This window comes from Aquila chrysaetos, chromosome 13 (genome assembly GCF_900496995.4).
Source record: "Aquila chrysaetos chrysaetos chromosome 13, bAquChr1.4, whole genome shotgun sequence".
NCBI lineage: Eukaryota > Metazoa > Chordata > Aves > Accipitriformes > Accipitridae > Aquila > Aquila chrysaetos.
In genome coordinates this window covers 25,436,368-25,460,455 of record NC_044016.1, presented here as the reverse complement: position 1 = coordinate 25,460,455, position 24,088 = coordinate 25,436,368, and the positions used below count along the sequence as shown (strand labels likewise).

Below are 24,088 nucleotides of genomic sequence, written 5' to 3'. Positions count from 1 at the left end.
GATTTATACTTGTATGAGGATTAGAGGACAGGACAAGGGTCAACATGACTAGGTGGATTGTGGTGATGACAAATGTTTAGATCTCACGGTGCTTCATGATTACCTCTACTACTTGATAGTACCTGAAGGGCAGCAGTACTTAAAGATTATGAGAATATTTGTTGTTTTATCTAAGCAATGGTGTGTCAAAGGCTTAGCTAGCCAAAGCATATTTTTCAGCAAGGTATCTCACTCTTTTCTTCTCCAGAAATAACCACTTGATATTTATGAAGACAGATCATTTTGTTCCTATTGCTAAACTGTGGGTGTCTGCCAAAAGCATGAAACGTGTGCCAGAGTAACTTAACCAGACACTATGCTATGCACTTCAAAAAGCTCACTGCTCCACTGGAGCAGAGAGTTCAAAGAGTTCACAGAGGCTGAGAGTGTGAGGAGAACAAAAGGACGCATCTACATGAAAAATGGTACAAAATCCAAGGATGCACAAATGTGTGCTCTTACAGCTGCACTTATCAGAGAAAGGGTAATTATTTTCCAGAAGTGGTCCATGTGGGGCTGAGAAATGACCAAAGGAAGCCTGACATTTGGTAAGCTCTCCCTCTCCAAAGCTAAATCTTGGTCAGACCAACAGACACTAGACTCTAGAGTTGCAAGACGCATTGCTAATAATCTTTAAAATACTCTTAACTGGCTTTTTCTACTCCAGTAATTCCTTCTTTTCCTCTTTTATGCCTGAACTCCTACTCTGTCTCTATTTTGCTCTTCCAGCCTTCCGGACTTTGTCCTTTCTTTGTCCTTCCTTCTTCAGATTCTCACATCCTTTATGGCTCTTTATGTGTTTTTTTTCCAATTAGGAGTTGTCCTTGTCACTGCCCTACCACTGCACTCTGCCTCTCTTTCATTGTAGTTCTTTCACCTTTGTCCCTCTCCCTTTGCAGTTACGACTACGTATCTTTAGCAACAGGGCTCCTCTTGGGCTTCCTAACAGGTCTTTGTTCCCTCTGCAGCAGCTTTTCTGGATCCTGTAGCTGGACAGGACTCAGCAATGACACAGGATTAGTATGGTTTATATTGACCTGTACATGCATGAAAATACATCACACTTCCTCTACTATTTAACTCCACATTCTGTTGGCTTTGCACTGCCTCCATAGTGTCATGTTTCAATAAACTACAAACTCTTTGCATAGTTGGGACATATAACAGCATTGATCCACACAGTTGCTGCAATACAAGCTGGCTTTTTGTTCCAGAGCAATGTTGGGCACTTGTGGACGTCAGGGGAGGTGCAGACCTCCTGGGTTTCCTCTCTCCCAAGTGCCCATGCAATTGGTTTGTGTGAGGCAGGAACAGGCGAGGTACTTGGTGGTAGAGGGTTTCCAGTGCCAGTCTCTAGCTGGGGTGCATGTCCACCCTTGGGGACCTGTAAGCACGTGTTCAGGATCAGAGGCAGCATGCTCACTACTCCCACACACAGCAAGCGGGCTCCCAGCCTCTTTGCTGGTCAGCCCAAGCAGCCGTGTCTGGCAGAGGGGGTCACAGAGCAGGACCGATGATTTGGGGCTACAGGAGACTGAGATACACACCTAAGGACACGGACACATGAGGTGACAGCCAGCTACAGAAGTCTCACCCTCAACACGTGAGACTTGACACATCTGGGTTGTTTATTCTGCTACGTTAAGTAGTTTGAGATTGTAAACTATGTGTTGCTGTAAAAAAAAAAAAAAATCTGTGAGAAAACTGAGGTTATAAACTAAAGCAGTTTCTCTCTAGCTCTGTTTTATAGATGCTTGTGTCAAAAACAGTCTTAAGTCCTGCCTCTGCTGAGAACGCTTCCTTCACCATGCAGCAAGGTAATGGTAGAAGGATTTTTGACCATTTCACCACAGCCCACAGAGTTCAGAACTGCATCACTCGGTCATCTTCTTCCTTATTTGTTACTGTGCAAAGAAATGCTCTAAGAAACTGAAAGATTGAGCAATAAACCTCTGCAGCATTTTAGGCCTGTTGTGTGTTTGGAAAGTCTTCTTCACAACTGAAATGGCCAGAAACACTGCATACATTTTTTTCCAAAACAGTAAAAAATGTTAAAGCTGAAAATTATAATTTCTAAATCCTTAGGCTCACATTTCGAAGAACATTGGTTGAAATGTCTTACATTCGGAAAGGTAGTAATCCAAATTTCTTCTGAACCTGTATGAACTCATGGCATCCGTGGTAGTACATAGACACAGAGAGGAACAAAATTTGAATTGGCCAGGTCAGGTCCTGAGTTTGTGCTCACATTAAAATGATCAGAGGACTAAATGTCCTCTTTTTTTCTAAGGAAAACTACTACCATTGGCTGACTCTGAGTCACAGTCATCTTTGCTCCCTCCCAAAATGTGTCAAAAGATTTCCTAGCACTGAAAGTTGCTAAGTAAGACACTCAACACATAGAAAGTGGCAGTATTAAAGTGTCTCTTGATGTCTGGATACTGCCCTCTCACATCATCTCCTTTTCCCTTTCATTTCTTCTCACTCTTGCCCCACCTTCTGCCGTAGCTGTTTTTAACAGTTCTCCTACTTGTCCCTTCCTGTGCTACTCTCTTTCACCTGACCTTTTTATCTCTCCCCACCTTCTAGCCCTGACTGTAAGCCTCAAAGTGCTTTTTACTTCTCTGCATTCAAGACAACTTGTATTTTCCTAATCCATGCTGCCAGAACTCCAGCTAGGAGGCCACTTCTTCCCTGTTGAGTACCCTACCAGCCAGAAATACATGAAGAGTTCTGCTCTGCCCCTACAGTGCTGGCCTTGACAATACTTGGCTGGATTGCAGACTCACACACTGTGGTCCTGCTTATAGCCTCAGATGAACCAGAGGAACTGCTCTGCATGAGCAGACTCCAAAGATGTTAGCTGACAAACTTTATGTTTGAACAGATACAAATGCATTTTTCAGAAAAAACTCTGCCAAATTTAAATTGCTTTTCCTGGGAACAGCCAGAGACACATCTCTACACTTCAGTAACCTTAACCCAGGCCAAGTTTGAAAACATGAACACTTTAATGATTCCTTTTTTAAAAAAGGATTCTAAAGAGAAGCAAAAAACCACAAAGAACTCAATAGCATAATGTAAATACAACTATTTTTTCCTCTCCTTCATTGTTCTCAGGAGCCGCAAAAGTTTCAGAGATACACATGCATTGTTCTGCCCCAGATGTGTGACAGGAGTCACTGGAAGGTTTGCTTAGGACTACACTGTCCAGAGGTATTTTCAGGTGTATCTCTAGCACGAGACCACGCTAATGTGACTAGACTGCTCTGAGTAGCCCAGCTAGCTTATTCAGAGGTCTCTTTAGACTTACTGCCCCACGCCAAATGATGCCATGAAGGCCTAGCTCAAGGGGATTTGGCTTCCTAGGAAAGCCACCCAGCCAATCTTTACCAGTACATCAAAGCGCTGCAGGTCATCACTGCGCCCCAGGATCTGCTCCAGCATAGTCCTGCCTGGGAACTGAACTGTTTCTTAACATCTTTGATAGGCAAACCCTCTTTCTCTAGTAGACAACACATCTCTTTGCAGACAACCTTGATACAGTGACATTTTCCAAAGACATTTCTGTGAGGCAGTCTTCCAGCATGGGAAGTGTTGGATTAAGTTGGTTAACTCTAGCACAGTTGTAAGCAAAGCAGTATCTTATATATGGCAAAAGTTGACCGTGGGTGTTGCTACTCTATTATGTGTTTATAAAGAGTAATTAGGAAGGAGGAGCTCAAAACCAACTTCCTTCAAAGGTGACCTTTTTTCATTGTTATTGCAGGTCACATTTTGATGCACCTTTCTAGGAATGGTGAAACTTTCTGCCCATCCTTAGGTATTAATACAGCAGCAATTGATGTTTCAAAAGTTCACAGCTAGATAGAATTTAGCTGGGTCTTAAAATTAATTTGGGTCTATAGAAAAATATACACATTTTTCTTCTTATCAGTTGACTTTTCCCATCTTCCTGCACTGAATATTTTAATCCAGTTTTAGTATTAAATTTTTTTATGAAATGATTTAATTGCTATTGTTGTATCTACAAGATGTTATAAAAATAATTACAATATCAGCTGAGTGGTCAGCAAAGATTAACACAGCTCTTCTGTTCAAATGGTGTAGATGTACATGAATTTAATTATTTGATCAAACTCACTAAGGATCACCCTACCGACCAATTCACTTGCCACATTTAAATCAACATCTAGAGGGAGAGAAGGACACTTCAAGGTGTGTAACTTAAGAATAGTCTGTTGACTTACAGTTTGAAAGTATTTATCATAATTCTTCTTGACCAAAATGACTTTAATTTTGAGGGACATACCAAGAATATAACTTACACCGAGGGAAACAGGCGCAGTGTCTGGGATGGACATTTATCTATAATCATACTACTAGGAGGTTATTTCATAAATTTTTATTCTTAACTGAGCTCCCCAAAACTGGGAAATGGCCTAATTGTATAAGCTTTTGAGTACACAGAGGGGCTTGTGAAAATTTGTCCTTTTGTCAAACTATATTTATTGGCTTAGTAAAAAACTGCTGCCTCCCCCCACAATGGCTGCTTCTCTTACGATAGTAAGTCAAACAAATAGACTTGTGGACCTTGAAAGAGCAAGGTCCATAACAAATTTCCCACTGTGCATATGGAATGAACCCTAACACTTTCCCCTTGCTTTTTATATCCTACTTAAAAGAGCAACCCCAATAAGGGAATACTACAGATACCCCATGATTAAAACAAGTAATTTCCTTGTTTGGTAAAAGCATTATTATTTTTAAGTAAAAACATTTACTGAAGCTCCTGTATATAATTTAATCTTTTTTCTCTCTGTCTTAGTATAGCCCTTTATAACTCTGCTTTTCCCATATCAACAGCAGGAATCTGGTAATGCAAATCCAGATCTCTACATCCTCATCAATCTTAGCAATGCTCAGTGGAGTTCAGTGCTCAGAATGTATCTTCTAACAATGCTTTAAACTCCCAGGAGGTCAAGTGTTGTAACTTCCTCACTGGGCCCAAACCTCACATAGGTGAGGTCAGAGGGGCCTACTTGTGCCTTGGTGACAGCCTCCTGGCTGGGACTTCAGGTCTCTGCCCAGGGGCTGCAATTTGAACAGCTCTCTGCAGAGCAGCTGGGACTGAGCACCCACCAAGCCCTTCTGTATTTATCAGTGACAGGCAAATAGAAGTGACAGAGAAGTTTTGGAGCAAACATGAATACTCCTTTACCTATGGCCCTGCTCCAGGTAGCAGAAATGGAACAAAGAGAAAAAACTTCGGTGACATGCTCTGCGTGTACTGTGCAGCGTGTACTTTACTTCTGGAGGACAGAATAGACATTCCATGTATGGAGCTCAGGCCAGTGGACTGACTGCAAGACAACAAATGTCATCTGGAATCATAAATTGTAGTACTGTGCAGCACACAAGCACACAAAAGTTTCTTGAACAACCAGAGTAGGGAATTATGGCCTTAGGTGGCACAGTAGGAGCGGTTGGTATGATGGGGAATGGAGAGCAGGAGCATAGCACACAATAATGCTTATCTGGGAAGAAAACCTGGAGTATAGATACAAAACCAAAAAGGATTGTAAAGCTGCCTGGTAATGAAAAAATAGCACAAATGAATTGACATCAGATAGAAATATACTGTTAACAGGCATGTTGTCTTGAAAAGAAGTGAAGAAAGATAAAAGTCTTAAGCTATCTTGGCAGAAATTCTTCTAATCCAAGAGATAAAAGGAAAAATTATGTGGGTACACTTTGGGCTGGGCAAAACCCACAGGTTTCTGTAATGTCAGCCCACTTTCCAATGGGAAAGGAATGTAGTGCTAATAGCTAGGAAGGCAATCGGCTAGTATTCTATTTTGAGAGCATAATTAGGAAGGTATTTAATAATGCTAGAGGAGACTGCAAAGAAGCAAACTCCATACCAGCACTGGAAACATGAACATTTTACACTTCTGTGGCAAAGCATACAAAGAGATATTTTTGTTGACTATTCATACATTAATTTGAGGAACCTGAGTAAAAATAGCAATGAATCTAGTATTTTCAGTGAAGAGAAGAAATTAGATATTAGCATTACTGAAACACACTGGGATGAATCACAAAAAGTTAAACTCAGTGACTGGGGAGCAAGGAATGCATGAAAAAGGCAGAGCAAATGGCCAGCCTCTGTTGGGGATATCGCTACCAGACCTAGAGTTACTGCTAAGTCCAAAAGGGAGGAGAGAGGACACAAATGTATTACTGTGTAGCTGGTGAAGGCCAAAAGGAATCTGGTTAGGGTCTATTCCAAAGCATTGAGGTGGAGCAAAACAGAGAATAGCATTTGTTACTTGTCAAATACCTGCATGTTGTGTATTGGGAGATTAATGATAGAGGTTTCATGAGGCCAATATAAAAATGTCTTTAGTTATTGACACTTAATGATGGTAACACTCTAGGACAAAAGGATAAAATAACTATTTCTATGGGGGAGAAAAAATAATCTCTGGATTGAATCTGGTGATTATATGGTCTGATTATATTCACTATTAGCAAGGAGGCTACCACTTAGAAATATATAGCTACACTTCAAACTTAATCTAATCTCTCTGTTTATCCACTTCTTGTTTCAAAAAACATAACTAAAGCTCCTCATGAACTAATACAGAACACCTCTAAAATTATGAACAAATAAATGACTCACACATTTGGGGCCCACACCCATCTGCATTTCTCTGGAGGCTTGAGCTGCTTTTCTTACTGATCACAAGTAGGCACACCTATATAAAAAAATGACCAGCATATCCAGGTAAATGTTGCACCTGCCTGACCAAGCAGGCAGTACAGGTAGACTTAAAAAGGGACTACATTCTGCAGAGCCTGGGGAGAGGGAGTCTTTTTCTTTCTCCCCCCAACTTAGTTTTGGAGAGTGGGAAACTGGACAAAAGAAGTGTAAAAAACTTATGCAGGGATATTGTGTTCAAATGCTCCTGGTTTCCCATTCTTTTGCCATGAAAGCCTGCTTTCCCTGATCTTTTTAGAAAGATGTCAATTCGTAGAAAACCAAGTACAGGTACACCAAAAGTCACCTACAACCAAAGGGGTTTGGGGATCCAGCTGTGTCTGAAAGAGCAGCCTACTTAATGTCTGTCAGATTCACCTGAGCGCACTTCAGAAACTAAAACAGCAATTAATTTTTATATATATATACACTAACAGAGTAAAAGATTATAGTTTTGATTGGAAACAAAGTTGCAAGAGAAGAAAATAAATAACTAAATGTAATTCTAGGTGGTATTTGAAACTGAAATGCCTCTTTAAATTACTGGTGCCTCAGCTATTACGGGCAGCAGAGTGGGGAGCAAATGCAGCATCCTGCCTTTTTTACACGAGTATCTTCAGCATTAGCTTTGTAGGTCAGTGAGACAAGGCCTCAGACAGGGGGACCCCCTGCCACTGTGCATGGTGGCATCTCCTCTGCTCCCTCGCCACTCTTTCTCACTTCTAAGAGAAATGCAGCATTAAGGATCACATGGAATTTGATTGTAATGGCTTCCTCTCATCACCTTATATTTGTTTCCCACCTTGGGTTTTTGAAGCTGGACTGCAAAAGGGAAATGCAGCAAACTGGCTTCTCCCTGCCACCTGAGGGCTTCAGCTGGCATTCTCACTGTACTCCTTAACCGGCACAGCCCCTCTAGCAGGAAAGGCTGTATTACAAACTACATTTCAAAGCAAAATACTTCATAAGCCATTTATCACAAGAAGCACGTACATCTCATGCCACTCGTGATTTTCAGCTCATGGCCAGCTTTTCACAGAGATTGCATATACAGATGGCAGACTTGGCATTCAGTGGTTTTCTCACTTTCTTCCTCCTTTTCTCTGTCTACCCACCCCATCAGTGTTGGAGGCCCTACCACCACAGGCCCTACCTTATGAAAGTGAAGAAGCTATGAGCTTAACTAAACCAGATGTGACAAATTCATATTTTTATAGGATGTTTGCCTTAGCACCATAGAGCATTTGGATTTGATTAAATTCACACCATGCTCCAGTAATAAAGTGCACACTGAGACTTGAAGAGCTGGCTAAGGATAGCAAAGAGGCAGGGGGTGGGATTCGGGATTCCTCCCTTTCCTCCCCGAAGCAGCAGCGGCAGCAGCAATCTGCCTTCAGCCCTTCATGAAAGCCTCAAGCAATGCACCATCTTGTGCCTGCCACAAAGAGAAAGGCTGCTGCCTAGTGGTGGCAGAGAAAGATGGAGAGCATACTGCTGTCACAGTTCACCACAGGCTGCTGGACTGCTGCTCCTGGGCTCCTGGCTCCATCCACCTCCCTCTTGCATCCTCTCGGGCAGCAAATCCTTGTATTGGCCTGCACTAGGGGAGGGTTGGCTCTTTGGCCAGCAGTTGGTACCCAGATGACCATCTCCTTTCTCTTTCAGTAGCAGGCTGGATGGGAGCACACCACCTGCCAGACCTGGCTCACAGGGCTCCACTGGGCAAGCAGAGAGGTCCTACAAAGTCCTTGTCAATGAGGAGCCATCAGCATTAACCCAGGGAGTTTCCAGAAAAGGATTAGAGTGGTCCTTACAACACTGCAGCACATTCCTCAACAACCTGACAATAAAAACAAAATTACTACTGATAAAGCTGGCATATGGCACAAATTCTACACAACTGGTGAATATCAATGTGGGTAGGAAGCATTACTGAGCACTAAGCCCATGCAGAAAAGTTACTTTAAAACCAAACAAATATAGCCATACAAACACAAACCATTCCTAAGGAGTGGTAGATTGTAACCTTGGTTACAATTGTGGTTACACCAGCTCCAGGGTGCTCAAAGTAGCCTGGAAACACAGGGCTTCCTAGTGTGACTCCAAAACAAAAAGCACTCTTCCAATCTGTAAGCATGGAAGTAGCATATGACAACAGGAAGGTGATGTTGTCTCTAGATATGCTACAGCTCTGGTGTTGTATTCTACACCCAACACTCATGTCTTCATTTTAATATGGATATAGGAAAAGAGGAGAGGAAAAAAGCCACAGAAATTATCTGAGGACTGAGGGAAAAAAGTGTCTTGCATTGAGGGCCTCCAGCTGTGGTTCAGTGACGTTATAAGTCTGGTTTAGGATACCTCAGATCAAATAAAAAATGTTGCAGCTACTTGACACCATGTCCAAAAGCAGGACAAATTAATTTTGCTGGTTTAAACCTGTTCCTAAATTTATAAAAAGGTAATTTTATCCTAACCAACTTCATGCTGGATGAAGTATCATGTGTCTGCACCACTCTAATTCTATGTCACATCAGGTAATGTCTGTTCCCCTCTAGCTGGCATAAATCCACCATAAAAATATAAATTCAGCATAAACACCATATCATGTGCAGTAGCTAATTCATCAGAAATATGATCATGTGCTCCTATATTCTCTGGATCACACTAGTGCAGATGGAGGACCTGACAGCTCTGTAACAAGCAAATCAAAAGATGATATGATTACTGTATAAGTGACATCATGGTAAGAAAATACTAAAGGATACCAAGGAGGGCTTTAAATTAGGACAGAGTGAGAAACAGCAAGCACCACTGGGAGAAAATCAAGGCTAGTCAAATTCAAGCAAGACATTTTAAACACGTTGTTTAAGTGATAGTAAAAGAGTTCAGAATACTACACTACCAAAGAAAACAGTGGATTCTCCATAGAAAATGATGGATTCTTCATCTTCTGGGGTCTTCAGATCAAGACTTGAAGTTACTCTGAAATACATGCTTCAGTCAAACACAAGCTACTGGGGCAGCACAGCTGGTCATAACATATAGGAAGGCAGAATAGCTAGCATAGCAGTCCTTTAAAAATCTATGTTTCTCCATAATGGACTATATTGTCCTTCTGAGCATACCTCTAACCAAAACTTCCCTTCCGCATGCATGTTTGGTATAATAGATGAGACAAAATTTGGAATGAAAAAAGCTTCCCTGTGGAGAGAAAGAAGTCACTAAATTATGCAACAATATATGAAGAAACTTTTCTCTGTTTCATACAAACATAAAGGAACACTTAAATACAGGTGTCATGATCAGTTGTACAAGTAGGAGTGGATTAACAAAATACATTTTTAATTAAAAGTAGAACAGCTTTATTAAAAATTTTAAAGTCAGAAAAACTGCTACATCCATTAAGTAAACGCAATTTTATTATTGATCAATTGTGTGTTCTACACATTATACTTGCAGTCAAGTTTAATCACAAAAGTACTTAAAACTTGTCAGATTATTTCTAGTAAAGATAACAAATTGAAAAAAATATCAAGATAAAGTTTGGCTGTTATAGCAAAGTACTAAACCTCTTTTCAAATACTATATGCCAGTGAAATGCCCTAACCCAGTGTGACCAGCACCCCCTGCTTCAAACCCCTGGTAATATGGTTAGCATAACCAATGCCATTTTATAAGGCAAACAGCCATAATACATAAGCGCGCTGATCACATATCACTCCCTTCTTCTTTCTACTCCTTTTTCAACATTGCGATAAGACGGTTTGCCCACCAGCGCTGTCGCCGGCATGTGGTGGCACCTGTTATGGAGCAGGGAAGAGTAACAGCCCATGAGATACTGCCTATAAAATCCAGCAGCTGCAAGTGGGCTTAGATGGGAACCACTGCTGGACAGCAAACCTCGTGATGCCCCAGTGCTCAGGGACGCCTCCATCACCATCATATTCTTCCTCTGAGGACTGAGTAACTCATGTTCTTTTAGCTAAAAGTCTGAGTCCAGATTACAATTACTGTATCACGCACTGATTATTAAGAACTTGACCTGATCTGCAGAGGGTCTAGGTAGCTAAAAAGTCTAGGTAAATAAAAAATGTAGATAATAAGAAAGCTACGCAAATTATTAGAAATTCTGTTTAACTGTAAGCTACACTAATTACTAAAAATTCTGCGTAACAATAAGCTACGCTAACTGCTAGGAATTGTAAATAACAATAAGCTATGCTGATTGTTAAAATTTTTATGTAATAATAAAGCTCCGATTATAACCATAACCCTGTGGCCACTGGTCATTCTACCAAGGATACCTCAAAGAACCTGCCTGTCCCAATAGCTTCAGGTGACACCAAGAAAAACTCCTAATTTTTTATTTTTGTTGCTCTTTCACATAAAAATAGAGCACTAATATTTAATACAAAACATTTCAAATATTAATTGATTCAGTAGAATCTCAGAATAGCTTGCATGAGAAGAGGCTGCACACTGTAAGAATAATACTGGAGCAAGACGCAGTATTAGAAACAAAATTGTTTGTTATACAGACTTGGTTAAAATGAGGGCTTTTATTTTTACAAGGAAAAAGTATACTCCGCCCACAGATAAGACGACCCCCAAATTATTAGGAAAAGGAAATGTATGAAAACACAGTGCTTCTACCTAAGTCTAGCAGTAATGTTGAAAAAGAAGCCAAATATATATATATATATCACTAACATAGTGGTTTAGCACATTAAATCATTCTCCGTTTTAAATTTATCTACAACAGCCTAGAGTTTCTATCCCTAAATTGTCTGTAGAGATACTGGGGCTGGATTTTCAACATATTGATTTTGGTTGAGTTGCAAATAATAACTTCTGATCAATTATTACATGAATGTCTTCTATTTCTAGGAAGCAAAATAAAAAACAGGAATAGGAATTGGGGTAAAAAATGGCAAACCAAGTCAGAAAAAGTTTTGCCTCAGAAGCTACATAGCTCTTTACCACGTAATGGCATAACGTTGTCACATGCACGTGCCATTTGTGAAAAGCCAGTTTTTTCCATGAACAGAGAACCAAAAGGCAAATTCCTCATGAAAGAACTCCATAGAAAATGGAAGTGGAGCAGAAGATAAAACACACTCAGCTGACTATGTCAGAAGGTATATTCTGGTGATATACTCCAGAAGCAAGTCCCACTGACTGCAGAACCAGGGGACAATTGTAGAGCTATGTCACTTGAAAGGTATCACCAACAGTGGGTCAAAAGTCTACTTTTTCTTTGAGCTCCTGATTAGTAAATACAGAATTAATTAGAGTTACAGTGTTCATTGACATCTGATATGACAAAGTTTCTAAAAAAAAAAAAGAAAAAGAAATGAGAGAAGAGGGAAAGGGAAAGGATTTTCCCTACAAACACTACTTTGGTAGTGAAGTGGGAATGACGAATTGAGCGTAAAGAACGAACTTTTGCGTTGTGGTACAGAAAGCCTGCAGTGACTTTGGTTTTTCCTGTGCTAACTGCACAGCAGTGCGGCTCGTTCAGTCCTTGCTCTCTCACTGCTGTAGTGGTTTTGCATTCGGGCCATCCTCACGCGTGTTCCCACGGCTTGCTTTGGCGGCCGGCGCTGCTCCCGGCGCTGCAAGTGCTGCGCTTCTCCTGCCCGCAATAAGCGCTTCGCATGTCCCTTTATACAATATTTGGATTAGTTTCATCCAAAACTTTGTTCCATCTTAGCGAAACCTCGTTCTATTTTTTTTCTTCTAAGCTAGAAATCCAAAGCATACACCCTCTCCCCTGCTTCGAGTACCACCTGCTCCTTCCCCCGGCGGCCAGGACGGGGCGGGGGGGAGATGCCGACCCGACCGGCCCCCGCGTTTCGAGCAAAGCCCGCTGCAGCGGAGCAGCCGCTCCCGCGCCCTCCCGCCGGCGGTCATTAGAAGGACCGCGTCCGAGACGGAAGGGAGCGATGCTGCGAGCAAGACCTGCCCCAGCGCCACCACCTAGCCGGCCCCGGCCGCGCCCGTTCCCGCAGCTTCCCCCGTTTCCCGAGGAGAGGCCGCGGCTCTCCGCGGCCGCCGCTCGCCCCCGGAGCGCCGCGGGCCGGCGGCGGGGCGGGGGCGGGGGGAGCCCTGCCCGGCGGCGGTACCTGTAGAAGTAGTGCCAGCAGAAGAGGCAGCAGAGGAGGCGGCAGCCGAGCGGCTCGAGGCGGGGCGGGCTGCGCAGCGCCAGCAGCAGCGCGGGCACCAGGAAGGAGGGCAGCTCCTGCAGGAACCAGGCGCAGCGCGCCGGCAGCCGGCCCCGCGGCCGGCACAGCCGCTCCTCGTGCTTCCCGTAGCGGGACGGCACCCGGAGGTACAGCGAGAGCTGCAGCAGCGCCAGGGCGCCCAGCAGCGAGCTGAGGGCCAGCACCAGGCTGGGGAAGCACTGCATGCTCGGGGGCGGGCGAGGGCGCCGGGCAGCGCGGGGCACCGAGGCGAACAGCCCTCGGCCAAGCGCCGGCCCCGGCCTTTTTAGAGCCGCGGCGGACACCCCGCCCCGCCGCGCTGCCTCCCATCGCCCGGGCTCGTCAGAGGGCGCAGCCCCTCTCGCCGGCGCGGGCGAGGCGCCCCAGCCCGCCCCGAGGGGAGCTGCCCCCCGCCCCCCGCGGGGGCCCGCTCCGGCCCCTCCCTCAGCCGGCCCGGTTCGGCCCCGCGGCCCGGTGGCGGCCCCTCCGCCCGCGGCCCGCGCCGCGGCGGCGGCCGTTCGGCCAGCGCGGGGCGCGGCTGGCGCGCGGGGCGGCGCGGCGGGGCGGCTGAGGGGCGAAGGCGCAGGCCGGAGGTGTGCGTGCGGGACTCCCAGCGGGAGGCAGGTGCTCCCGGCAGGAGGGGGGCGGCGGCGTGTCCGTCCCTCTCCGCCCCGGGGAGGTGTTGCAAGGCTTGGCTCACCGGGGCCTGGCGGTCCCACCCCGGGTCGCCGCGCGACTTTTGGGTCACCGGGCACGAGGCTCTGTGCAGGCCGTGAAACGGTACCTCAGCCTGCAGTGCTTCTGTCACCGCAGATGCCACGCCGTGGCTCGCCCGGTGATCGGTGATGTACTGACCGAGCAGCCTTCGGGTAGCAGGGAGCGCCGCTCCGTTTGCGTGCCGGTGGAGAGTAAAGGCAGAGAGGTGCTGAACGCCAGATGAAGGTTAGCAAATGCAGATGCCTGCGGCGGGACTAGGGAAACCCAGTCCGAAACCTACTCGTCTGACGGCTCCAGCTCATATTTGGCACAACCGGACCATGCTTAAACTTTTTAAGTGCCCCGAGTTTTAGCGAAGATGGTCCTAATGTCAGCGCTAGCTTTGGGGTATGCTCAGAAACCCTTCAGTCTCAACAACGTGAAGCAGTTTTGACAACAGTTTGCCTAAAACTACAGTCCAGGAATTAGGCTTTTCTTTGCCTTTTCCTCAGGGATCTTCATTTGGTAAGGATTGTCAGGGTGTTGTTGAATTACTTCAGGAAGGCTAACAGAACATTAAACTCCGTATTGTTACTGGCCGTTACAGTCTATCACCTCAAGGCCATGAATTACGGTTGCATCCATGTCGTTTTGCAGCTTCACTGAGAAAGCAATTAGACCCAGCTCCATAAAGGATTGGACGCCACACAAAATGCTCTTGTGGAGCAGAGGTGGTAATTGTTTTTTATTCAAGGTCTGAGTGGTGAATGCACTAATCTAGGATGTGGGAGACTTGGGTTCAATTGCCTCCTCTGCTTAAGGGGACTCTCTTCCTGCAGAGGCTGACCAAACCACGAGGCTACAGACTACCCTGTAGTCCAGGAGGCACTTGTTCTGTTCTGCTGGCTATTCCATGGGGCAGTTACTTAAAACAGAGGAGCGGAGCTCTTTTAGCCATGGACAATTTCTCCCTTATCCTTGTAGAGTGCTGTAGTCACTAAGGTCATGTTTGTTGCAGTAAGCAAAACAGGTCGAGGCTTTTCTGGCCTCAGAGATGTGTGGCATATTATGGCTGTCAGCCACATGACAGAAGACTCTTCCCTCCCAGAAGATGCTTGTCTGCCTCCAGGCTGCCTGCTGGAGACAGTCTCTGGCACATGCCGTCTCCCAGCTGTGTATAAAAGAGGGCTAGCTGGGCTGGACCAGAACTGTGCCAGGCATGCTAGCTGTAAAACAGCATAGATGATAGCAGGCTAGTGGCGTCGGCACCTGTGTTCAAGCAACAGTTCCTGGCTGTGAACCATCAGTGGAGGAAGGTACCTGTAGGAAAGATTTTAGAAATCTGAGGCTGTATCTGAATTAGGAAGAAGTGCAGTCCAGAAGAAATGGCTCTGTAGCGAAACAGGTGGATATGAGGACCCAGTGTCAATAATATGCAAGTTTCATGGGGAATTACTTCAAACTACTTCTAGTCTGATCCCATGAATTGAACACACATTAGTGATAGAAGCACATTAGGGGCATTCATGGAGTGCATCTTCTGGCTTAGTTTCATCCGAAGCAGAACCAATGATGGACTCAGACTGTTTCATGAAGCAAAACAAAGCTTAGCAGTTAGCTGGGGATGACTGTGGGAATCACTTCAAAAGTATGCTTTGGATTCAAACTGAAATTCTAAAGGAGGCACAGCATAAAAACTAGAGGGGCGTGTGATCTCAAACACAGCACTGGTAGCTTCAGGTAGTCCCCTGCTCATTGTCCTAGTTGGTTGGATTCAAGCTGAAGGGGCCTAGTTCTACTCATTTACAGGGGCAGACAAATGGGGTGGGAATTCTAATGTTTAAACTGTGAGCTAGTCACATAGAAACCATTTCCAGTCTATGGAGAGAAGGAGGCACTTTTAAGGTGAGATTAATTTAATCCAAAGAGGTAATAAAATGAATAAATGAATCATAATGTAGAAAAGCCTGTTTCTCTCCATTGGCTCTAAAAGATGTCTAGGCAAATGTGTCAGGAGAACCAAATCCCACTCTTGCTCTGTAAGTTAGAGCTCTGAAGTAATTTCTGTGGACATACACTTCTCCAAGTTAAGTATCATGGTGTTTATGTTCATTGTTGGAAACAAACACTGCGTGATTATTCATCACATTCAGCCACTGAACAAATCTTCCCCTGAGAATTCCTTCTTCTTGCATAATGTCACATCAGGGATTGCGATGAGAAAGGTGAAAGTGGTGCTGCAGAAGCATTCTTTGTATACATCAGTGGGTTTTGAGAAGGTGTCAAGGTGCAGTGCTGAAAGAGTGTGGTCTGTATAGGATCACCAAAACTTTATTTTAAACCAAACTTTATTTCTCCCATGCATGCATATGTGGATGTTCATTTCACCAGCCCAAAGGAGCACCGGGCAGTAATGAATCTTGCCCTGAAATCGTCTTGAGCCAGCACGATCAAGCTATAAAACACAGACGATTTAATTCAGACTTTTTTCCTCCAGTAAATTACAGATATTCTGAATGCTTTTTTATGTCTCAACAGTAAATAATTCAGTGGGAGTATTTGTTGGAAAAAAATGCTTCAACAGTAAAGTGTTTGCAGGCCTTCTGAATTTGAAGGGAGAGGGGAAAAACATACAGTCTTAAGCCCTGTTTGCATATCTGATAAAACTTCAGAACTCTTGGCTTATTTTATCTTTGAAGAGAAAAATCTAACTCTTCTGAAGAATTGAATTGTACAAAATATACAGGACATACGAAATGAGGTATGTCATAGGTATAAATTTATAAATAGGAATCATCTGGAGAAAAACCATGGGTCATTCATAAATCTAGAGGTCTGTGGATTCAAGAAGCTTTTCAGAAGAAATTTATAGATGAAAATCAAGATGGTTTTGTACTGCTGCAGGTCTCTTCCCTGAGTTCAGGAAGTAGCCAAGAATCGGTATGGTCCACTGCAGAATCACAGAATGGCTGGAGTGTAGCATTCCCAAAGCACAGCCTGCCTTCTTCTGACACGTCTGTGGCTCGTCTGATCCCATGCTGTATGTCCCTGCTCTGGTAACTCTGGGTGAGAACAGAATGGCTCTGTTTGATTGCCTTTCTGCGGTCCAGGGAAACTTCTTATCTGAGAGAGCTCCTGTAAACCATAATCAGAGCACAGTGGAAGTAAGAAGTGGTCTGTCACTTTTACCAAAAGGACCTGGAGCTTGGGTGTAGAGAGTACCATTAGGTGTGTAGTCCTTGCAGTTGCACATATATAATCTTTAGGAAGGGCTGCAGGATTAGAATGAGAACACTCAATAAGATGAACAATTGCGTAAGGTTGTTCCTTAGATCTCCCAGAAGTTATATGTGCACTGGTGCAATTTTGAACAAATCTCCTTCCAGTGCTGACATGAATGTAGCTAGACTGAAGTTAAGAAACATTGGAAGCCATCAGCTGCTGTTGACACTTCGTTTTACATCATATATATCCTGTGCTGAATAAGAAGCTGTTCATCTCCTCATGGTTTATTTCCTATTGTGCTATCCTCATATAACTTTTAATGCTGCAAGAGCACAGAGTTAATAATTTGATGTAGACGTTTCCCTCTCAGTCACAAGCAGTCTTTTACTACTTAGCAGGAATTGTCATCTCCTGACATAAGAAGCTGCGTGACTATCACTTTGCATCGCATGTTAGATCCAGCAGGTGAAATTTAAAACATTTAAAAAAAGACAAAATTCTTTTCATTTTCCTTCAGTCAAAGATGTTGATGCATAGAAAGAGTAGGAACCAAACAACATGTGGTTAGTAAAATTACATTTCTAAAGGCCTGTTCTGTGACTTGTGCAAGCAACTATAGAAAAGCAATTAGAACTGCAGAAGTATGCATTAATTTGGCTTGAGAAATTTAATAAATGAGCTGCTGCTGTTGCTTGTACTCCTTACACTGATGGAAGTGTGAGAATAGATTTTGAGGAAGACAGGGCAGATTACTCCAGCATGCGTGAAGAAGGAGGAATAAATCTCTTGCAGGATTAGCTTTAACCTAGCGCACACAGACTTTTGCAGCAAGTTATTTTTAATAGTGTGTTTGCATCATGACTGGGATGAATATAAAAACTATGACAAACAAAACCCCACAAACAATAGGGAGAGAGTTAATATTTTAAGGCTGGCTTTCGTTTTACTTCAGTTTTTCTTGAACAGCATCTATATAAATCAGCCACGAGTTCAGAATCTGACCCCCAGTTCTCTCCTTTAATTTATCTTATTTTATCTAGTGACATTCTTGCTGTGTTGTCTGGTTTTTGTATTCTGATCCCTGAGAACACAGTTCTTTCAGCAGAGAAGGAAGATATCTTTACACCCACACTGCCCCACCTATTCCAGTTTGTTAGCACTAAAACATCCTAGCCACTGAATGTTACAAGAAGATGTGGAAATACACTCAACTCTCTGGCTCATTGAAGCTGAGCCAGAGAATCACAGAATGAAAAGCAGGGGGAGCTTGAGGAGCACAAGAGAATCTTCCTCATCTGGTGTCTGGTGTAAAGCATTGAGTCCACACAGCACAGAACTGCAGTTTCTGTGCTCACCGGAAGCTGGGATGTTGTCATTGCAGGGAGTTTCTCCCGGGAAATTAGCTATAAACTCTAACATGTTTCTCCTGATCATTGTAAACCACGTATTTTCAAAGATTTCTTGCTCGGCATGTCCCAGATGGGAAGGCCACCTCCTGACAAATTCCATGTGAACGCTGCAGAGCTTGGGGGTGCTAGTGCAGCTCAAAGAAAATGTCACTATTTTTTTTAATGTGGTTAGTTACTTTCTTTTCAGAAACAGTTGAATTGTTGGCTGACCTTTTCCAAAAACTTTGAGCTGGCACCAAACTTGGAAAACTGCAGACCGTATGGTTAGAGCTGGCAAAGTTATAAACAACGTAAGATGGGGCCTAACAATGGGAAATGCCAGGCATCGTTAATGATTTTTGTTATTTTTTCCCCCTTCCTGCCAGGTATTGAGGTAACAAATGAGGTAGAGCAGCCCCTGTGCTGCTGCGTTTCCCTGCCTGAATCCCAGCAGCAGGGGTTGCCCCTGTACCACTCTTGTTGCCTGCCCAGCCTATGACTCAGTGGCATGGGAGGTCTGAGCCAGCAGCACATGCACCCTGTGGAAACTCCAGCTGTGCTGGATGGCAGGGCAGATGCCTTCCCTGGAGGTCCTAGGCCCTTTCCTCTTAAAATCAGGGACCTGCCTGGAGTGTGCCACAGCTTCCTGCTGATGCAACTGGGTTTCTCCTCCGTGGAAATGGCTGGCATCCTTACATAGAGTTGGTTGGGTAGTAAATTCTGAGTACCCAGGTCCTGCAGATACATATTTATACCTCAGTTGCTTGTGTAGGGTCTGTTTCCAACCAAGTAAATTAGAGAGCTTTGGGGTTCTGAGCTCTTATGATGGTTAGCAAGTTCAGAAACCGGAAATTTGATGAATAGTTTAGGTCTGTGCCTTGCTTAACATCTAGCAATTGTTTTGTGTGACTGGGAGGCATGCAAAGTTTTCTTTTCTCACCAGCAAGCACCCACCTTCCTAGCTGGCTGTGCTGTTTCATTCTGCCTGTTTGCTCTGCACTGAGGCAGCAGTCCCACTTTGGCTTCTCAGCCACTCCAGTATCCAAATTACCTCCTGAAGGCTCTCTATATCTAAGGACACTCCACAGGTGGAGTCTGAACTGCAGCAATCCTCAGATGCTAGAAAACTGTAGGTAGCCTGCGACAAACCAGGGTAGACCAAGCCCTTACTCAGAGAAAGGCAGAATGGGCTGCTTGGGGTAATTCAGTGTGATGCACAAGACTAATGTCATGAGTATCTCCATATGATTGTCTGTTTGTATTATATATATAGTATCTTGAACTCTCAGAACTGTGAAAGCACAGCAGTATTAGAGTTCTGCCTGTCAGTACTGTATGGCAAGTCAGGTCTAAATTGGGCCCTTGCAGCCAAGAAGGCTGACGGTATGTATCCTAGGCTGCATTAGGAGTTGTGTTGCCAGCAGGTGGAGGGAGGTGGTCCTTCCCCTCTGTTCAGCACTGGTGAGGCCACATCTGGAGTGCTGTGTCCAGGTCTGGGCTCTCCAGTGTCATAGAGATGGAGTTACTGGACAGAGTCCAGCAAAGGGCCAGTAAGATGATGAAGGGACTGGCATACCTGTCGTGTGAGGACAGCCCAAGAGAGCTGGGACTGTTCAGCCTGGAGAAGAGAAGGCACAGGGGGATCTCATCAATGCATATAATATCTGAAGGGAGGATATAAAGAAGACGAAGCCAGGTACTTTCCAGTGGTGCCCAGTGCTAGGACCAGAGGCAATGGGCACAAACTGAAACATGGGAGGCTCTGTCTGAACATCAAGAAACACATTTTCACTGTGAGGGTGACTGAGCACCAGACAGGTTGCCCAGAAAGGTTGTGGAGATATCCATCCTTGGAGATAGATATTCAAAAGCCATCTGGACATGGTCCTGGGCAGCCTGCTCTAGGTGACCCTTCCTGAGCAGGAGGGGTTGAACCATATGACCTCCAGAGGTCCCTTCCAACCTCAACTATTCTATCATTCTGTTAAATTCTGTGGCAATTTCTTTTACACAGAGGTAGGGAAGTTACCAAGTGAACCATTTACTATTTGAATGTTGTTAACACACTTATTTTAGTAACTGGACGGATTTGTTTGTGCTTTCAGTGTATTTTCATTTTACCACAGATTTTGTGATTATAATCACAGTATATATAATACATTTACACATAAAGACTGGTAGTCTTTCACCGTATTTTGTTTTCCATTTCCAATTGTTTACTCTGCCAGAATTACAAGACTTGAATTAATGTCTTCATGTAATCTCTTGATCCTAATATTTAGGGCATTATGACAAACCTCGATTAAAGTAAAAGTTGCAATAAAATTAAGATGATAATCCTGTATCACTGGTATAAGTTGTTTAGTTTGGGCGAGTGCATAAGCCTCATCTAAATCAGGACTGAAACAACTATTAGTGAAGCAGCTGAGAATACTGGCATGTGAATTGCAGTCTCAAAGTATAGCTTGGAGTATGACCTGTCCCATTGAGAGGAATGGCATAGGTTGTATCTTTCAGTGATTATACTCCATGCAGTCTGCAGACTCCTGGACCTATTTTGCATGCAGGCTGTCTATAGGCAACAGACCCTTGCCAACACTAACTGCCAAAGCATGCATTATAATCCCAGCTGAGAGTTATTTGGTTTAGGCCAAAACTGTGCCAAGGTTCATTCTAGCAATTTAACAGTTGCCCTCTAGTGCCATTCATGGCATTCAGCAGAGTAGATGCAGCCAAAGATTGCCAGAATGTGTTTATTTTTAATGAAAGACTAAATTCCTCTACATCAATCTGAAGCCATTAACAGTTTCTAAAACAAATTTGATAGTCACTAAATCAACATGTTATTGTTTGTTATGTTTTTAAAGAGGTGGGACAATTGGCAATTTAGTAAGTCAAATCAGCAGAGTACAAATAGTAAAAGAGAAATTTCTCCTTGAACCATATCTCTGAGCAAGAAGAGTAATTACGGGTGTCTCTCATTCCAGCCTGAACTTCTGCAGAGCCACCGAGGCCCCATGTGTTAAGTTGACTCTTGGAACCTGGATATCTTCCCTCCTACCTGGCAGCATAGCTCCTTGCTGATTTTTGGCTTCTTATCATCTTTTGCAAGTTTGGTCTTCACAAGCTACGTAAGATCAGCACCTCACTTGTTTCTCTAAAGAAAATATAAACAACTGTTTCAAATAAATTTGCTTTCTCTTGGTTAGACCTAATGGGATGCCTTGTAAGGTGAGGACCTTTGTTTCCTGACCTCGCAGGAAACAGAGCAAAATTCTGTTTTCACCTTCTCAACTCTTTCCACCTTCCTCTGAGTTGCTTCGGGTACTTTTAAATCCAGATGGTACTTACAAGTGATTGTGCCAGTTACAAGGGGAATTCTGTTTCCAAATCTGTCATTAACATTATTATAAAGAATGTTTCCAAAAGTGCTGAAATAAGCTATAAAATGACTTTAGGACTGAAAAAAACATACAGCAATATTTTAAGATTACTTGGTTTTTAAGATTGAGAGGTGACTTTATACATGTGAAAGTACCTTCATAGAGGTAAAATAACTTGGTGCTAAATGGCTCTTTAGCTTATTAGAAAAATGTGTAACAAAAAACAGTATCTGGAATTAAAACCCAGCCAACTTCAATAAAAAAGTCATATATTTTTAAAGCTGGAGGTGGCTCTCATAGAATAAACTTCTAAAGAGAAGCAGTTGATTCTCCATTGTTTAAAGCTTTCCAAGTAAGACTGGCTGCATTTCCACAAGGTATGCTTCAGGTGAATATAATTACTGAGTTCAATATGTGAGTAGTTGGATAAAATAAAGTGGCCTTTGTTAGGTACTCAAATAAGGTGAATTACATTCTTTCTGGCCTTGAAATGAGTGAGTCTATGAGAAGCAAGAAGAAGCCATTGCTGGATCTAGTAAATCCACTTCTGTTCTGGTTATAAGCATGAGCTTATGAAGCTGTACTGCTCATACCAGAAACATTGTTCTTTGGCCATTCAAGAAGTCAGGATGCAGCCTAGAAATAAAGTGTTGTCCAGAACAGTGTGACATGCTAACAATACCCAGCCACCTCCACCTGTCATATGGAGCATGGATGAGTTTCTCCAGCAGAAACCAGAGAAAGTAAATAGAGGCACAAAGCCACCAATGCAACTACCAACACATACGCTTACCAGCCCAGCCTCTAGAGTTCAGCTTTTCACATACTGCATTGAATGGTTCAATTAGATTTGCAGCAACAGTAAAGATAATATGACATTAGATTATTTAAGGAAGTTTATGTGATGAAGTAATCAGGTGGATTGTTGCATGCTTACGGTTGTATACCTACTTGTAAATAATTGAATGTATTTAATTTAAATAGGGCAGTGGTGACAGTAAAGATTGTGTGATGCAGAAGATGGAAAAACAGTCTCATTTGACTTGGTCTCCTGGAGTCTGATACCCTTGATTATACCTCTAATTGTTTCGTTGTGTGTTTTTTTATCCTCACAGTTTGTTTTAATTTTGGCTCATTTACTCTTTGGCACTGATCTAGTAACAGGACACCACATGTTGCTGGGTTGTGACTTCTAAAAGCCTGGCTGGAGAATCACTATTTGCCAGTTTCTACTAACTTTCACTTCTGTCAATATAATAAGCAGTGGATAGACCCTAGATAGAAAGTATCATGCAGAATGAGAATCAGTTGTGTCTGGCAGTTACAGTAAGAATCTGGGTAACATGCCATCTGGATAATAAAAGGCACCCAGACCCTTGTGTCACCTTTATACAAAAATCTGGAAAAAGTAATTAGATTTCTGTCATTACAGCTAAAGACCTACAGTCCAGCATCTGAAGTGCCAGCAGGAACTGGAGAGGAGACACAAGGAGTGTTGGTCATGGACTGAGCAGAGAGCAGTGGCTGCTAGGTCTGCAAGGGGTAAATGTGAGGAAGGAAAGGTATGTGACATGGGGGCAAAGCATCTGTGTACTGAATGTATGATTAAATATGTTTGTGGATTCAAGCAGAACGTTTGAAGTACCTGGTATGAAGTGCTCAGTACAGGGTTACCAGGTGACATGATTTAGCCAAAAGGACTGTTTCCTGAACTGTAAGCTAGCACCAAACGCTAGGCTTTTTTTATGTACATGTCTGTGGTTTTCATAATTTAATCAGCATGGCATCTGTTTAACATGCGCTTAATCTCTGCTACATGCCTCCTCCCTGCCCCCGTAAATTCATTGAGATTACTTGGAAAGACTCCTCTTGACTTCAGAAAGGTTGGATATGGTCTTTTCTTAAATGTCAAGGGAATATTATAGTAGTCACTGGCTACCATTTTGTGTTAGATTTAATCAGTACCATTCAAGAGGAGACCCTGGGGACATGTATTTTCTCATATTGTTTCTTCAGACTTTGCTGTTGTCCTAAGTAAATGCTTGAGCAGACAATAGAAGTTTAGCAAGAGAAAGAATGGTTCAGTACTTTACCCAGCACTTGGGAGATCTACGTTTACTTCTCAGATCTACCAGAAATTCCCCAGGTAGTTTTGAGTAAGTTATTCAGTCGCTTTTTCCCTCAGTCCCTGTTTTGTGAAATGGCAATTATAGCACTCTATTAAGTCATGATTCCCTGGTTTATAGGAAGGCTAGTGTGTTCAGGACTATGAGTTTCAATACTATGAGCTTCTTGTTTAAGATAGACCACAAGGAACTAAAATGAAGGAAGTATGGATCACCAACCTTGCAAGACCTTGTCGTTAGCAGCAGTGCTTCATGGCACAGC

The 24,088-nt window shown here is 43.4% G+C and overlaps 1 protein-coding gene across 1 annotated transcript in view; it reads right to left on the bottom strand.

The window, feature by feature from the left end:
- The window catches only part of SRD5A2 (steroid 5 alpha-reductase 2), a 29,639-nt gene extending 16,331 nt beyond the window's left edge, over positions 1 to 13,308 (bottom strand). The window contains exon 1 of the mRNA XM_030036013.1: positions 12,931 to 13,308. Within this exon, the coding sequence (XP_029891873.1) occupies positions 12,931 to 13,214 (284 nt within the window). The 5' untranslated portion in view covers positions 13,215 to 13,308. The remainder of the gene's footprint in view (positions 1 to 12,930) is intronic.
- Between the last annotated feature and the right edge of the window lie 10,780 nt (positions 13,309 to 24,088).